The sequence below is a fragment of the Acytostelium subglobosum genome, assembly GCF_000787575.1.
Source record: "Acytostelium subglobosum LB1 DNA, scaffold: scaffold7, whole genome shotgun sequence".
Lineage (NCBI taxonomy): Eukaryota > Evosea > Eumycetozoa > Acytosteliales > Acytosteliaceae > Acytostelium > Acytostelium subglobosum.
Genome location: NW_012236526.1, coordinates 230,358 through 247,277, shown reverse-complemented (window position 1 = coordinate 247,277; position 16,920 = coordinate 230,358). Strand labels below are relative to the sequence as shown.

General features: G+C 43.3%; 7 protein-coding genes across 7 annotated transcripts; 4 read left to right on the top strand and 3 right to left on the bottom strand.

Moving 5' to 3' along the window:
* Nucleotides 1-1,757: 1,757 nt before the first annotated feature.
* On the bottom strand, nt 1,758-3,211 carry SAMD00019534_039810 (hypothetical protein; the record flags this gene model as incomplete). The annotated part of the gene is made up of 3 exons (XM_012900486.1): nt 1,758-2,725; nt 2,803-2,982; nt 3,055-3,211. Coding segments are annotated over 3 exons (1,305 nt in total), but the record flags the coding sequence as incomplete, so codon positions are not given.
* A 674-nt stretch (nt 3,212-3,885) lies between these two features.
* SAMD00019534_039800 (hypothetical protein) lies at nt 3,886-6,009 on the top strand (the record flags this gene model as incomplete). Its single annotated transcript, XM_012900485.1, has 6 exons — nt 3,886-4,039; nt 4,112-4,343; nt 4,415-4,667; nt 4,731-5,203; nt 5,265-5,859; nt 5,941-6,009. Coding segments are annotated over 6 exons (1,776 nt in total), but the record flags the coding sequence as incomplete, so codon positions are not given.
* Nucleotides 6,010-6,458: 449 nt separating this feature from the next.
* On the top strand, nt 6,459-7,720 carry SAMD00019534_039790 (hypothetical protein; the record flags this gene model as incomplete). The annotated part of the gene is made up of 4 exons (XM_012900484.1): nt 6,459-6,836; nt 6,908-7,006; nt 7,088-7,156; nt 7,268-7,720. 4 exons carry the CDS (start codon nt 6,459-6,461, stop codon nt 7,718-7,720), a joined length of 999 nt encoding a protein of 332 aa, XP_012755938.1.
* Nucleotides 7,721-8,082: 362 nt separating this feature from the next.
* Nucleotides 8,083-9,115, bottom strand: SAMD00019534_039780 (hypothetical protein; the record flags this gene model as incomplete). Its single annotated transcript, XM_012900483.1, has 2 exons — nt 8,083-8,892; nt 8,966-9,115. Coding segments are annotated over 2 exons (960 nt in total), but the record flags the coding sequence as incomplete, so codon positions are not given.
* Nucleotides 9,116-11,019: 1,904 nt separating this feature from the next.
* On the top strand, nt 11,020-11,781 carry SAMD00019534_039770 (hypothetical protein; the record flags this gene model as incomplete). The annotated part of the gene is made up of 3 exons (XM_012900482.1): nt 11,020-11,294; nt 11,383-11,574; nt 11,661-11,781. Coding segments are annotated over 3 exons (588 nt in total), but the record flags the coding sequence as incomplete, so codon positions are not given.
* An 844-nt stretch (nt 11,782-12,625) lies between these two features.
* On the top strand, nt 12,626-15,150 carry SAMD00019534_039760 (hypothetical protein; the record flags this gene model as incomplete). Its single annotated transcript, XM_012900481.1, has 3 exons — nt 12,626-14,205; nt 14,274-14,653; nt 14,726-15,150. The coding sequence occupies 3 exons, from the start codon at nt 12,626-12,628 to the stop codon at nt 15,148-15,150; spliced, it is 2,385 nt and encodes a 794-aa protein (XP_012755935.1).
* Nucleotides 15,151-15,428: 278 nt separating this feature from the next.
* Nucleotides 15,429-16,902, bottom strand: SAMD00019534_039750 (hypothetical protein; the record flags this gene model as incomplete). Its single annotated transcript, XM_012900480.1, has 2 exons — nt 15,429-16,438; nt 16,503-16,902. 2 exons carry the CDS (start codon nt 16,900-16,902, stop codon nt 15,429-15,431), a joined length of 1,410 nt encoding a protein of 469 aa, XP_012755934.1.
* Between the last annotated feature and the right edge of the window lie 18 nt (nt 16,903-16,920).

The window sequence follows — 16,920 nt, the reverse complement described above, 5'->3', positions numbered from 1 at the left end:
CAGACTTTGAGACGATCGACCAAGTGCAGTCCAACCCAATATGCGTGGTGTCGCACTCGACCCAGATCAAGCACATATCCAACGTGGATCTGCCTCAAGTGGTCGAGGCCATCCCACTCGGCGGTCCAGCCCGTGGTGGCACGAGAGTCGCCATCCTTGGCTCCAACTTTGTCGACACGCCCGCCACCCGCATCAAGTTTGACAACATTGAGGTGTTGCCCGAGTTCCATTCGGCCGGCACACTGTTGTGCTACTCGCCCGAGCATGCCCCTGGTCCCGTGTCCGTGAGAGTGTCCAACTCTCCCAACCACTGGTCCTCCACATCCGCTCAATTCAACTACGAAGACGACTCTGTCATTGACGCTGCCAACCAAGCACTGGCCGAGCTCACTCTGCCACGCTCCGCCCTCGGCCTGGACTTCTCCACAACTTTCTCCACCTCGTTTGTGATCCGCAGCTCTAGCGACACCAATCTGCCCTCCAACTCGATGGCCACTCGTCACTCACAGTCAAGATTCCCACACTCGCACTATGGCCTGTTGGACGTGCGCGGATACTCACTGCTACACTACCTGGCCACCTTTGGCGACCTGGTGCAGAAAGACAAAGCGAAACAGTGCGTGACAGACAACAGCGGCAACATCAACATTCAAGACAAGTTTGGCAACACACCATTGCATTGGGCCTGTATTTTCAACGTTTCATTCATGATCAGGACTCTGATAGAGGCTGGAGCCGCTGTCAACATGCAGAACAACGATGGCATCACACCCCTACACATTGCTTGCGCCAAGGCCGATTTGGAGATGGTCAAGATCCTGCTGATGGCAGGAGCTGCCCACTCTGTCACCGACCTGGACGGTGTCTCTGCCCTGCACAGGGCCGCCGCCGTCAAGTCTGGTGCGGCCACAGCCATCGTTGCCATCCTGTTGTCACTCGGTGCCAACATCTACTCTGAGGACGACAGCGGCGATACTGCCCTGCACGTTGCCATTCGCGAGATCAACCTGGACACAATCAGTCTGTTGCTCGAGTACGCCAAGCACACTGAGACACAGCACTCCCTGGAGCGTCTGCCTCAGCACTTTATCACAGACATATCAAGTAGTAGCAGCAGCGACAGCACCTGTCTGCATTCGTGCGCGAACGAAGACGGTGAGACACCCTTGCACGTCGCTTCGGCGATTGGATGTCGCGAGTCGATGCTCCTTCTGATGAAGTATGGCGCCGACCCAAACACTGCTGATGTGGACCGCGAGACTCCACTCTCCATTCTGTCACACAACTACCCTAGCTTGCTGAGTGAGTTGTGCAACAGCCTTCCAACTCTTGTTACCAAATCATCATCATCACTATTCAAGAACCACAACAATGCATCATCATCATCGGCGACCGACCATCTGATTTATCATCAAAGTTCTGGCATTCAGCAATCAATTCATTAGCCGTTTGTCAATAACAACAACAGTGGCACAAGAACAAGCAGTTGCATAAACAATTGTTATTGTTGCCAACAACATTCCTCCTCCTACACTTTCCCATCCCTTTCCCTTCCCCAACCCTTTCACTACCCTACCTCTCTGCCGCAGCCTGTATGTATATTGCCTGGTAATAATAATAAAGCCTATTTAATAAGTCCATCATTCTTTCGTTCGTTTGTTTGTTTGTTTATCCTTCTCATCATCATTAGTTGATGAGTTTGTCGTCTTGTTGTTGGAGTCATGTGACATCCCAATAGTGAATCTTCTTCCTTAGAATGTAAAGTAATATTCTCCTTCCTCAGAGTCTTCCTCCATCTGCTCTTTCTGCTTTGCTCGAAGGACATCCAGTGCAAGTGCCGCACCCAGTTCATCTTCTTGTTGACTATCTGCACTATCTTGAATTGTATCCACGTCAATATCGTCGGTATCATCAATGTCTGCATTAATGACCACTGGCATGACGTCATCTGTGCCGCCAGCCACGCTCGCAACAGGAGCAGTGGCAGCAGCAGCAGTAATGGGCATTGATACATGTGATTTGGCGCCTCTACCACCTCTACCTCTGCCACCTCTTCCTCTGCCACGTGACGAGCTGTCCAACTGGCGCTGTGACTCATCATATGTGTTGAACAGGTTGGGGTCGAATCTGGTCTTTGAGTGACTGATGATGGTCTGTCTCTGTTCCTCATTGCATCGTTCCAATTCCTCGCCTTCAATCAGATCATACTTTTCCAAGTCGTGAACAATGTATATCGTTGGATACTCTATGATCTCCTTGTATTGTAGACTACCACCAACAGTATCCATACCATCCAATCGATAGTATTGAGTCTTATTACATCGTTCACGTTTGAGTAGCAAGTGATATGGCTTTGATTGATCGATGTCGGGCTGGCCCAGCCTAGCATGATGATGTTTGAGTGTGTAACGATGTGTTGGATCTTGAATGATTGCATCCAGTGCACTGGACAATGTTGCTCGCTCATCCACAAGGTTTGAAGAGAGAGTTACAGAGTCTGCGACGAACCTCCATTCAACGCGCCACATGATAACGCCAGTCTTCTTTTTAAACTTTGATGTGTTTTGTTTATGTCTACTCATATCCATTGGCATAACCAACAAGTTGACATTATGTTTGAATGCAGCCTTTTGAAGATACACCGACTTGTTCTGTACGAATGACTTCTCCAATATCTTCTTTGCGCCATGATTAGCTCTATTGATACCATCCAAGAAGTTGAAGTCTAAGATAGAACGAATGAATCAGTGAGTGATTGAATGAATGAATGAGTGAGCGAGGGAGGACTGGTCCCGGACATACCATTGGTTATATCATTGTCATTCATGTTTGATAGAGGTATGAAGTGATTGACCTTTCGTTTGCCATTGCAGTCACTCTCTGATTTATGCTTATCTGAACATGTTGCACTGCAGAATAGTAGTGCACATGCAGGACACTTATACTTTGACACCTGGCTATTACATACTTCACACTTGTCCACTGCAATCTTCTTCCTCTTTACACTATCATATTGTTGTTGTGGTCTATCATTATCTCCTTCTCTCTTCTTATTATTAATATTAATACTTTTGTTTGTTGTTGTTGTATTTGTAGTTGTTGTTGTAGTTGTTGATTGGATTTGTACTGGTGTCGTCGTCTGTTCAGTTGAAGTTGGTTTGTTGTTTAAGTTGGGAGTGGTAGTGGTATCATCATCATCATCATCATCATTATAGGCTAATAGTAAGTCCATTATAACTCTCTATCAAATATAACTTCAAGTTGACACAAGTATTCAATAAACGAATCGCTCGTGTTTTTAGCATAAACAAACAATCAATGAAATTTCATTGTTTATCTTTATTGACAAAGACTCAGATACAAACAATTGGATAATGATTATGATCGTCAGATTCATTGATTCGAACTACAATAACTAGATAGATAGATGTTGGTCACAGTTATTGTACTCAAATGATTCAAACATTAAAAGGTGAATGTGTCATTCTAGTAATGGTCAATTACCACAAATACACTTAATAAGGTAAAGTGTGTGAAAGTGGAACTTACAACACACACGATAGACGGCCCCACCACATCACCTCAAGCTTACCACCATCCCCATCCACTTCCATCCACACACAAGTGCACTTCACTCTTTGGCAACAACACCAACAACAACCTTCAATTGAATGAATGAAGATGAGGACCTCATCTATTTTATTAGTTTAATAATAACTCATCACCATCCATCATTTATACCATAATCAAGTCATTTATCTATCTTATTATAATTTATACAATCAACTTCTCAACAACAGTGTACATAATAATATATAATATATAATGTCATCTATCAATCAACCACAGACTGCTCCACCACCTGGTATAGCAACAGGAGACCTACCAGTCAACAACCAGAACCTTGACCTTGCACTAATTGGAAACTGTCAATTTGGTGCTCTAGTAGATAGGAAATCAAACATCAAATGGTGTTGTATGCCTAGATTCGATGCGGATCCAATCTTTTGTTCATTGGTCAGGAAGTCAAATGACATTGGTAAGTTGTTGTTGTCAATCAACCGATCAATCAATAATGTTTAGTAAGTTAGACTAACTCGAGTTCACATAGGCTTCTATGAGGTGGAGCTGGAAAAGTTTGCATACAGTGAACAGGAGTATATCAAGAACACTGCAGTGCTCTCGACCAAGCTCTACAATACCAGTGGAAGTGGTGTAGAGATCATTGACTTTGCACCTCGCTTTGACATGTATGCACGTGCATTCCGACCAGTCATGTTGGTACGAATTGTCAAGCCAATGGGGAACTGCAGGATCAAGATTCGCTTGAGACCAACTTTTGGGTATGTTTCCCGATCATTGATTTGATTGATTGATTAAGGACTACATTAACTAACTGATTATGAATCATTAGATATGGATGGGGATCACCAGAAAAGACAAGGGGTACCAATCATATTAGATACCTGATGCCATCGATGGTCATGCGTTTGACAACCAATGCTCCAATATCCTATATTGTCGATGAAGTGTTGTTTGAAGCCGATGAGACACTTTACTTTGTGTTCATGCCAGACCAAAGTCTCAAGGAGTCGCTCAACGAGATGAGCAATTCATTCCTTGAGAAGACTATCGACTACTGGCATCAATATACCAGAAGTCTTGCTGTATGTCCATCAATCATTCATTCAATCGATCAATCAAACTTACTTGTTAATTTCCTTATTTAGATTCCCATTGAATGGCAAACCCAAGTGATCAGAGCATGCATCACAGTAAAGCTATGCCAATATGAGGAGACTGGAGCGATCATTGCCTCGATCACATCGTCCATACCAGACTCACCAACAAAGGAGGGCTTTGATTTGAGATACTGTTGGATTAGGGACACGGCCTACATCATCCATACATTCAACAAGTTGGGTAACACCAAGATCATGGAGGACTTCCTAACATACCTCTCCAACATTGTGTCTGGCTCGGAGGAGTCCGGAGGCTTCCTACAGCCCGTATATGGTATCTCATTGGAGACCAAACTGTATGAGAAGGCCATGTTCCGTCTGGCTGGATACAGAGGATTCGGGCCAGTCAAGACCGGCACCAGGGATCACACCCTCGTCCAGCACGACGTCTATGGACACCTTCTGCTCTCAAGCACTCAGATGTTCTTTGATCAAAGACTCCAGAAGCCTGGCGATGCCAAGTAAGTAGTCGAGGCCTATTACATCAACCTCTCTCTCATACTTACATCACATCAATTACAGTCTCTTTAGAAAGTTGGAAGGACTTGGAGTTCAAGCCTACAGCAACTACAACAAGCCAGACTGTGGACCTGTTGGCACTGGCTCTATTCAGGACGGCAAGATATACACGTACTCTAGTGTTATGAGTTGGGCTGCATGTGATCGTCTATGCAAGATTGCCAAGAAGCTAGAGATTGCTGACAGAGCAGTGTTTTGGAGAGCAACAGCAGACAAGATACACAGCGATATCATGGAGAACTGCTTCCACAAGGAGACAGGAACGTTTGTATCGACTTGGAAGGGTAGCCAGGTGGACACGTTCACTCTGTTGATTGCCGAATGTGGCTTCATCGGATACGATGACCCCAAGTTTATCAAGACAGTGGAGCGTGTGGAGACTGAGCAGCGCAAGGGCATGTACATCATGGATGTGCCTAACTCCAACTTTACCAGCACATCGTTCACTCTGGTCTTCCTGATCACATTGTCCAAGATGGGTAGGGGGGAAGAGGCTCGCAAACTGTTTGAGAACCTACTCAAAGACTGCACCGTCATGGGATTGATTGGTCAGACTGTCAACACAGAGTCCAAAGAGAACTGGGGCAACTTCCCAAAGGTATGTTCATTCTTTCATTCATTCATTCATCATCAAACATACATCAGTTGTCTAACATATCCATTCATTATTATCAATTAGACAACATCTATGGTTGCCATCATTGATGCGGCCTTGTGTTTGAGTAACACATGGGAGTCCCAGATCTAATTGTCCAAGATGGTCCACATACAATCAATCATCAAGCTTCCAGGTTGTCATTGTTGGACCAACATCAACGTCAATCAGTAACGTGAATCAACAAACAACAGTGAGGTCCCTGTTGGACCATCAGAGCCTCAAACACACTCACAATCATAAACATTATTTTATTTTTTTGTTAATTTCACACACGTTGATGATGCAGTGTGGTACTTTTTTGTATGATTCGTCAAAGTGGCGTGTTATCGAGGTCTTCATAAGTTCGATTGTTGATCATTAGCGACATCAGTAGACAGTAGTAGTGTGTAGACAAGCAGTAGTTATAAGGTAGGTAGGATAGTATATTATAGATTGATCTGATCAAATCAAAAGTCTCACATACTCACTCACACTGGATCAAACGATCAATCAATCAAACGAATCAATCAGGAGACGACAACACGAACATATATACAATCATGTCGGATAAGAAACAACAAACACAACCACAGACTCAGCAGACTGAGGAGCAGCAGCAAGAGTTGAAGAAGCAAAAGATGCAGCAATTGAAGAAGAAGCAGCAACAACAAAAGATGATGAAGAAGAAGGCTCAGCAGCAGCAACAGGCTCAGCAGCAACAGCAGCAAGCAGTTGTTCCAAGCTTGCCAAACCCTGGCAAGTTCGAGGAGATTCACCGAACTGCTCAAGACATTCTCACCACACAGGACGCCTTTGATGGCTTCAAGTGTGACATTGCCGGCATGTCCTCGCCCTCGTTCCAATTCTCCCATGCTCTCCAGATGGGTCAGACCGAGGAGTCGCCCAAGTACGCCTTTACCACCGTTTACAGTGACAATGTATGTTGCGTTGTATCATGGTCATCAATCAATCAATCAACTGACACGTCACATGACCTACTTCCACACAGAACCCACCAACATCAATTGGCAAGATCGACAGTGATGGAAAGGTGTTTGGTAGATTCATTCACAGGTTTGGAGCTCTCAGCGCAGTTGGCACAATTAATGTAAGTGTGGACACGGGCCTCAATGGGTCTTGGACCACGCAATCACTCACTCACACTCATTCTTCATCATCACCATCACAGATAAACAAGGACTTTGGCACATACGTTGGAGCTGATCTCGACTACAGGGGTTCATCATACACTGGATCTGTAAGGACAATGATTGATTGATCGTTTGGAAATGTCAACATGACAGACTGACTGACTTTATGACCCATCTCCCCCATCACTCAATGATTGATCATGGACACATATATATAGCTCAAATACGATGCCAACAATACATTCGTCATGGGAGCGATGAAGACTTGGACAAGGAGATGGTCATCAGGTTTGGAATACACTCGCTCTCCAAACCAGGGAGTGAATATGTACACATTGGGAGTGCGTTACAACCTCGGCTTCCACTCGTACGTTTTCACGGCCAACACCTATGCTCATCTGGCCATGTGCTACGCCTTCAAGAGGGACAACCTGGAGCTTGCCAGCGAGGTGGCCATGATGCCCGGTCGCGGCGATCTCACTCGTCTGAGTGTGGGCATGCGCTACTTCTTTAGGAAACAGCAGATCAAGATTCGCGCCGACACTGAGGGCGCCCTCGTCGGAATCTACGAGGAGAACATCATGCCAACAGTCAAGATCATATTCTCCACTGCACTCAACTACCTCACCAATGACTTTAAGTTTGGCATTGGTCTCCAGATACAGAGATAATAACATCAACAACTACAACTACAGCAACACAAATAGGGCGACGACGACGACGATCACAAACGATCACACTCACACTCACACACACAAATGGAACACTCGTCTCCAAGGCCATCATCGTAACGACATACAGCCAATCACACAAACATATATATATTTTATATACACTAAATGAACATGGAATTGTTATCCGTCTACCTTCAATCCATCAATGATCATCCCCCACACTCTGGAACTATTCCCTAACCCTCACAGACCCACATTTAGTTTTGTGCCTCAATAACCAACCTTTTTAATTGTGTCATTGATAACTACTACTCGTACAAAAGATATATCCTCCGATGCAAGGGGAAATGGAAGGCTTAGGCCACCCAACCTGTTGTTGTGAAGGCCTTCTCGCTGTTTGGAATAGCCACGCCATGATCGCAGCTACCTCTGCGCGTTGTGTTGATTGAAGAAGATGCAGCAGAGGCGCCATTGTTTAGAGGCTGGTAGATTGTCTGCTGAATGGTGTTGATGTATATCTTTGTCTGGTTGTTGGTGCTCGTTGCAGAAGCGGAACTCTGTGGGACCTGCTGGAACGATGACGAGTAGCTCTGAGTGGCTGGTGCTTGCTTGTGGATCGTTGGGACGACCGGTGAGTTCTTGGAGTTGGAGTAGGCCGCTGCCTTGTTGTGGTTCTCGGGGATGTCCATTGGGAATGAAGAGAGGGGCACGACATTAAATGTGGACATGATACCACTGTGTGCGAGCTTGTACTGCAGCTCGTTGAGCTCATACTTTCTCTTGACCTTCTCGACCTCGCGGTTGTATCGCTCAAACTCTTCCAGGGGACAGTTGACCGTGTAGTTCATCATGGAGAGGAAGTTGACCTCGAGTTTGTTCATCTCGATCAGGGAGATGCCTCCCACCTGGCTGTAGAACTCATTGTTGTAAAAGATGTCGTCCAGATACTTGGTACTGATCAGTAGACTGGTGATCACAATACGATGAATATTCATTGAATTGATGATCAAGTTACACTTGCTCAGGAAACGATCAATATAAACCATTGTCAACACAAAGCATTCTTTGCTACATGGAGAATACTTTAGAATTCTGGCCAAGTAAGCATCAATTCCAATTGTAGGTGGCTTTCTATTTGGTGGATAGAATTCTCTTCTCTCTGTATTAATCTAATTAATTAATTATTATTAATATTAGTATTTGATCAATAATAATTATTTTTTCCGGAATAATTATACATACTTGATCACCTTGTGTAATTAACCTGTTGATGACGGTACATAGGACATCTAGGAGGTTGTTATCTTTGGTCTCCCTCTTTGGAATGTTGGCCAAATACTTTGGAGGATCAGCCCTAAGTATTTGGAATATTGATTCTAATTGTCCATTCATTATTGGATGGATGGATGGGATTAAATAAATAAATAAATAATATTATACCAATTCAATTTATATGTATGTGTATATATATCTAAATATAGTAATACTAAGAATATAATAATAATGAATATGAATATTGATAATATGTGGAGTCAATAACTATATTAATATTATGAATCTGATGATGATGTAGATGCTAAAGTACTAAACTAAAATGTCTGCAGATATTATAATATTAACAAAATATTTGTGTATAAATATATATGGTCAATGATGCTCTAAAGTAGACAATGATGATTGATGATGATGAACTAATAATGTGTAGTAGTGCATGTTATTTAAGCAACGAAGAACACTAAAGTAAAGTATAAGTTGTCACTTAATGTGTAAGTATGTGGGTATGTGTGTATTAAGGAAGGAATGTGTGTGTGTTGTGTTAAGGAATGTCACTACTCTGACCACTGACTCTGTGGAGAGTCGCGTGTGGAGTGGGTAGAGGTCAGTGAGTGTTAGGTGAGTGATAGATGGTTGACTGACTGACAGACAGACAATCAAATGGGTGACGGCATTGGTAATCGATTGGATCAACCCATCACCCACTGCCACCACACTTCATTCAAACATACACTCTCCACTCCTGCCGACATCACCTTAAAGTTTGAATTGATGGATGGAAGTATAGATGGATGTACCCTTAATACATTCATTCATTTACTCTCCAAGTCATCTCACGCACACTCACATTCAACCTCGGAGTGAGGAGGAGGAATCGTTCGATCGAGGTTGTGTGTCGTTTCATTGTAGAAAGTGGTTGATGTGGTGTCACACCTCACACACTCACACACATATTGAATGACACTTCTGCCTCTTCCAATTCGATTGAGTAGTGTGAGTGATCTCTGTCTAATGTGTGTTGAGTTAATGTGTGTGTGATTGTATGTCTTTGTGTGATTATATATCTGAGTGAGATGTGATGTGATTGTTTATTGAAATTCTGAACAAACAACCATTTCAGATGATGTATGTGGTCTATCTATCAATCACCATCTAAAGACAATCTGCTGGCTCCATTTCCACAACCAAGACATACCAATCATTACCTAATGTGGATATGGATAGTATTGTGTATGAGTGTGGGTGAGTGTTGGTGTGTATCCACTTCAATCAATCAATCAATCTTATTACTTTATTCCAAACCACGATCTCTTAGCACTGTAGATCCATACACATAATTACAGTATACCACTTATAACATCATGATGTTCATTCAAACTCACACTTAAAAGTGAGTAAGTAATATTACTTAAATACCATGACATCCAATCATCGATGTTCCTGATCGTGTATGTTATGTTATGTGTTCCAGAAGTTGCCAAAAATTTAATGTGGCAGGCTACACATTCTTAATGTCTCCACTACATTCCCGTCCACTTTAAAGTTGTTCAGTCAGTAGAGGACCTTGATGTTGTTATTTTTGAACTTGAGTAGTAGGTGTGATTGATCATTTATCATTGTGCTTCCTACCTATGTAGGAAGGATAATCAATCAAATCATGAGTGTTTGTATGTATTGTTGTGTTCGGATAAGATTGACCTTGTCAAGGCCTAAGGTGGGTGGCGAAACCAACTTCGATTTGGGGTGATTGTTCGTTTGTATGGTGTTGTTTGGGTGTTTGGTTTAACATCGGTGGGGGTGTGAGTTGGTGCTTTTGAAAGAGTGGCACCAATCACTCTTGATTGAGCTCAATCAAGTGCAACTAAAGCTCAAAGTCAAACATAATATATGGCAAGCGTCATCGCAACAACATACGTTTTATATTCATTAAATATGTGTAAAAAATAACATACATACAAATATACATTATTATTATTATTATTTATATATAAATTAATAATCAAACAATCAATAAGTAAATAATGAATCACGGCGATATGTCAATGGGTTCAATGTCGATGGATCATCATAATACGAACCCGTCTACTGATCATGGCGGAGGCGGAGGTGGACATAAGAATGGATTTGACTTCTCAATATCAGTCTCTGGTATACTGTTTGGGGAGTGGTCCACATCGACTTGGGCCTCCTACAGCATCGCCTTTGTATGTGTGATGATTGTCAGTGTCCTATACGAGTTCCTCAACTATTATAAACAAAGATGTTATAGACAGTTCTCTACTGTTAGCAAAGAAAGGTATGTCCGTCCTACCATTCATTCGTTCATCATGTGATCAACAATTCAATGTAGCTTACAAGTTCGTTTCAATCACAACCAAACACAGTGAACATAAAGAGCGATTAAGATACAAGATTACAATGACAACTTTACATGTGTTGTCAGCTGCGATACATTACTGTCTGATGCTAGTGGTAATGACCTTTAACTTTGGCCTGGCAATGGCCGTGCTAATGGGTGTAGCGGTAGGCTACTCGTTTTTTCTAGAGTACCCATTCGTACCATATAGAAGTGTAGAGTAAGTAGTCGTTGTCAATGTTGTAGTTGTTGGTAGTAGTTGAGAGGGATGCTAACACAGTCACTCGCGAATCAAACATTATATAGTACGATAAAGGTTCAAACATTAGAGTTTGATCACTGCGATACAAAGATTGTAAGCAACAGAACATCAAACAGTATAATGGTTAACCTTCACGAAGATATAGACGATGATGACAGTGGACTGTAATAATACTACTACCTATATATATACACATACACAACTGACATAGGATATATATATCCTTATTTATATGATTACATGTTTGCAGTGAATACTTGAATGAATGCTGCCAACATTGGATTCAGATAATTCGGCGGGTTGTCTTTTGTCGCGAACAGCTCCGCCCGTAATGAGCTCGTGAATCGTACGATTCAGGGTGATGACCTTATCAAAATTCAAAATCTATGTTTATATCTTGAAAACGACAGTTTTGATCGGAGGGCTTGAGGGGGCTTCGTGTAGGTCAGCTGACAGTTTTGACTCTTGATGATGGTGGCGAATGAGTGTGAGTGTTTGTGTATGGGTGTATGGACAAGTCGGTTCCCATCTCAACTGACCATCATCCTCTTACTAATCAGTATGATTTTGTTGTTGTTTGTTGCTTATACTCTACCTATGTCTTTGGGAGGAGTAGTGTAGTGCTACCATCATCAACTCTTACCAACTCTGTCCATTCATTCAATCATTCATTTATTCATACATTCATTATTATTACCCCAAAATACTTTAATAATATTATTATTATTAGGAAGTATTGTGCGCACCTAGTTGGATTAAGTGTGACACTCTGTCAATTAGAATTATATACAGAACACACACGTACAGACCATTGATCAAGGCCACTGCCATCCCCAGCACCAATCATTATCCACAACACCCTCAAGCTCAGAGTCCCAATCACACAATCACACAAACACGCCCACCACCTCACCCACAACACACCAATCCATTCAAACAAACAATCAATCAGTCAATCAATCAATCAATCAATCAGTCAGTCAGTCAGTCAGTCAACATTAAGATGATGATGATGGAGGTGGAAAGCCACGCAGGCGACGCTACACTCATTTCTAATGATGATGGCTTGTTGACTGTCGATTCCCTTTGCGACCTCACCATCAGTAGTAATGCTGTTCCAATTGTTCATCAGGATCATCTACAACAACAACATCAAGAACAACAAAGTAGTAGTGGAATGGACAATAACAACAACAACCATTCAGAGGCGGATAACAGTGACTTGGATGAATCACATCCTTTGGCATCACCTAGTTCGCCACCAGACGAATGCGAGTCGGCTGTGGTGGCGCCACAGAGGCTGTCCTGCGGACAACATCGCAAAAGTTTCATAATGACACAGCTTGGCGGACAATCCAATGGCGCATCACTGGCTGTTTTGATGGATGAGGACGATCAAAATACAGGAATGGGCTATCGATCTCCCGGTCCACAAGGTTTCCTTACATATTTGGAACAGACCGATATTGATCAGTTACAAACAAAGCCTGGCAGCGGTGTTGTTAGCAACAACAGCAATCAAACATCCTCTACACCCGCCAAGCAAACCAAACAATCACAACAACAACCGAGTACCAACAAGAAACCTCCACATCCACAGACTAAACCGCCACCTCCCAATAGTGGACTTAATCACAGCCAAATCCTACAACAGCAACAAATCAACAATAATAACAATAGTAACAATAGTATGGGCAGTTTGAGCTACCACTTGAACATGTCCTCCAGCAATAGTGGCGAGGCTTTGCGCAACTCTTCGCCAAAGGTAAAGAGTAGCGGTGGCGGTCTGCCAGGAATCGTGAGGTCATTGTCATCTCTCAAGGGAGATGATGTGGCCAATGCAAAGGCGGCAAGGGATCGCAAGGGTAGCTTCCGCACCAGCAGCGCCAAGGTGAACAAGACCGAGGAGGACCGTCGCAAGAGAAAGGAGAAGAAACGACTACGTGCCAAGGAGAAGCCCATATACGTGTCGAGCATGGATGATCTGCCACCTGAATGTGTCAAGCTGATCAAAAAGGCCAAGATACCCGATGACAAGATCAAACAACACTTTGACATCCTCATACCAATACTGCGTTTCCGAACTGGATTCAACATCAAGCTGGCCAGCTCTAGTTCATCATCATCATCATCAAACAAACATGTAACATCATCAAAATTATCATTAGCACCAACATCAACATCAACATCAACATCAAAAACCGATACATCAGCAACAACGACAACGACGACGACCACAACCACCACGACCACAACCATGCCAATGCCAACTGTAACTGCAGCCCTCCCACCAATCTCCTCTTCTATGCAGGAGGATGTTGGCCAATATCCAAAGGCAGAGCTGTCCGCCCAGGACTCTCAGACCAAGTCCTCTGGAGGTCACAAGAAACGAAAGGATAGTCATGCGAGCAGTAGGAATGATCACACGGCAACCACTGCCAACAACAATGCAGGAGGCAACGATGACGACTCCTGCTACGACGACGGCTCACGTCTTGAACAGTCCATTGTCCCCAAGGGTACAGTGGAGTTGTTTGAGAAGGCAGACGTCAAGAAACTGTACAAGAACCTCAAACAGATTGGCAGCGGGTAAGTACAACCATCAAGGCCATGCATGTTCCACACCCAAGTACTAACATGAACACTACTATTTATAGTGGCTTTGGATGCGTATACTTGGCCAAATCATTGCCAGACAAGGGAGAGATAGCCATCAAGAAGATATCTCACACGACGCCCAAGGCACAGCGAACCAATTTGAACGAGATTGGATTCCTGCACTATTGCAACCATCCAAACGTCGTCAAGTACATCAGGAGCCATTTGGTTGACGACCAGGTGTGGATTGCGATGGAGTACATGCAAGGTGGCACTCTCACCGAGGCCTGTTCCAATCACGCCTTCAATGAGAGTTGCATAGCCTATGTTGCCAAGGGCATGCTCGAAGGTCTCAAATACCTCCACTCACACAACCTCGTCCACAGAGACATCAAGTCTGGTAACATCATGATGACTATCGATGGAAAGATTAAGTTGGGTAAGTTATATATATTGTTTGATTGGTCGAGTGATGGACCAGACTTCTAACTCATTGTCCAATCAATTATAGTGGACTTTGGACTGTGTGTCGACTTTACACAGAGGAAGCTCACTCATATGGCAGGATCACCATTCTGGATGTCACCAGAGATGATCCGTGGTGAGGAGTATGGATGCCCATCAGACATTTGGAGCTTTGGTATTTGTTTGCTAGAGTTGGCCAATGGTGAACCACCCAATAGGAAGTCATCATTGTTGGCAATGTTTGCTATTGCCACACATGCATGTGGAGGACTTGATCGTCCTGATCGATGGTCTGAAGGCTTCAAGCAATTCATGTCATTGTGTCTCGAGGTCGATCCCAAGAAGAGACAGACTGCCGAGCAGTTGCTCAAGCATCCATGGCTAACCAAGTCTGAGAATCCAGAGACCATGAAGAAGATCTTGGCACAGATATTCATTGCCAATGTGATGAATCACCTCGATCCAATCTAGAGATACCAATAATATTTATATATATATATTTAATCCATGTACATTGTGTTTGGTTTATTATTATTTGTATACCATGATCATACCTCCACGACCATCAGTACTACAATCTCTAAAACTATACCCATGCTCTTGTACATAGTTCTTAACTTTGACTGGCAGTCTTGCCCTCTGATTGGTATGAGTATGATGTCCTGTTCCAATGATCAAATACAGAGGTACTAGAGGAGGAGTATGAGCGTCAGTATTGTATGTCCATTCATTCCGGAGGTGATGTACCATCAACACTTACCAGTTACACCAAGATGTTGATCAATAATGTCCAATGCTTCCTTGACATGAAGGCCATGTAGATCAATGACGTTGGAAGGTAGTGACATATTCCTTTGTTGATAAATCTGATTCATGGCCTTCTCGTGTAGTTCCTTCATCTTGGAATCGAGTTCTCTTCCCTTTTGTGAATATTGCTTTGCCATTGCCATGTCTCGACCAAGGTATGCCTTGGCTGCCATGTTAAAGTATCTGTTTCGCTCGCGTGCAAATACAATAGCTTCATCTCTGTAGCTACTGTAGAGTCCTGATACGCCAGCACCAGTCTCACTCCAACCAAGTCCCTTGACCATCTCGACCTGTTCTTGTATTTTAGAGAAGTCGCGAGGTCCCAGTGAGCTGTGCGTTGGGGCACTGACCTGTTGTTGTACAGTTGGTTGACTGACACCATATCGCGACTCTAATGACTTCTTTGTCAATTCAAAGTCTTGATTGTTCTGATCCAACTCCTTGATGATGCTGTCCAACTTTATGCTCTTAAACATGTCTTGCAATTGTGTAATGTATATCTGAGATGTCATTGAGTTGTTGGATGATGATGTTGTAGTTGTCTGTGGCTGCTTCGGTCGCCTCTTGCCCTTTGTGTTTGCCGCCATTGATAGATCTGGAAACTGCTCATCACAATGACTTGTGGCTGATGCTGCCGTACGATTGGATGGTCCACGAGTGTTTGCCTGCTTCTTTGGAGTCAATGCAGCAGCGAATTGAGGTTGATATACACTGCTTGTGGGAGATAGAGTCGATGATGTCGATGAAGAAGTGCGTTGTCCATGTTGTTGCTTTGATGTTTTGCTGCTGTTGAGCTCGGGAAAGTCCGACTGTTGAAAGTTGGTCGGCTGTGGCTTTGAGGGGGCAGGAGCAGGAGATGAAGGTGCGGCAGAGGACGTGGCAGTCTGCACCTCGTCGAATGAACTCTGGAATGAATGTGAGAAGCTGCAATTGGGATTGAAGCATTGTCCMACTCAACCAGAACTTGCATATTATAGTATCGAATGAATGTTTGAATGGACAGTTCTTGATCATACATGATCCACTGAGGAAGTACTTGCAGACCGTTGTCGTCACTGGCTTTATCGATGTATCATGTATAAACTTGCATTGATTATTACTACAAGCTCCATTAGCATAGAACCTGCATGCCACTGGTATTGTACCAGACATTGAGTTTGATGATGATGAAGTCGTCGTCGATGATGGTGCAGCAACAGGTACAACTTGTTGTTGCTGTTGTTGCTTATGAGTCTGATCAGTAATTGATGACTCATCAATGTAACCATATTCTTCGTCCTCATTGAACATGTCAGACTCGAGAAGTCGACATATTGCCTTGCTTAGATCATAATGTTCATCAGCCAAACATGTCAATATATCCTGTTTATCAACATTAGGCAACATCTGTTGTAAGAAGTCAAGTGGAGTACTCATTGTTGTAAATAGATTTAA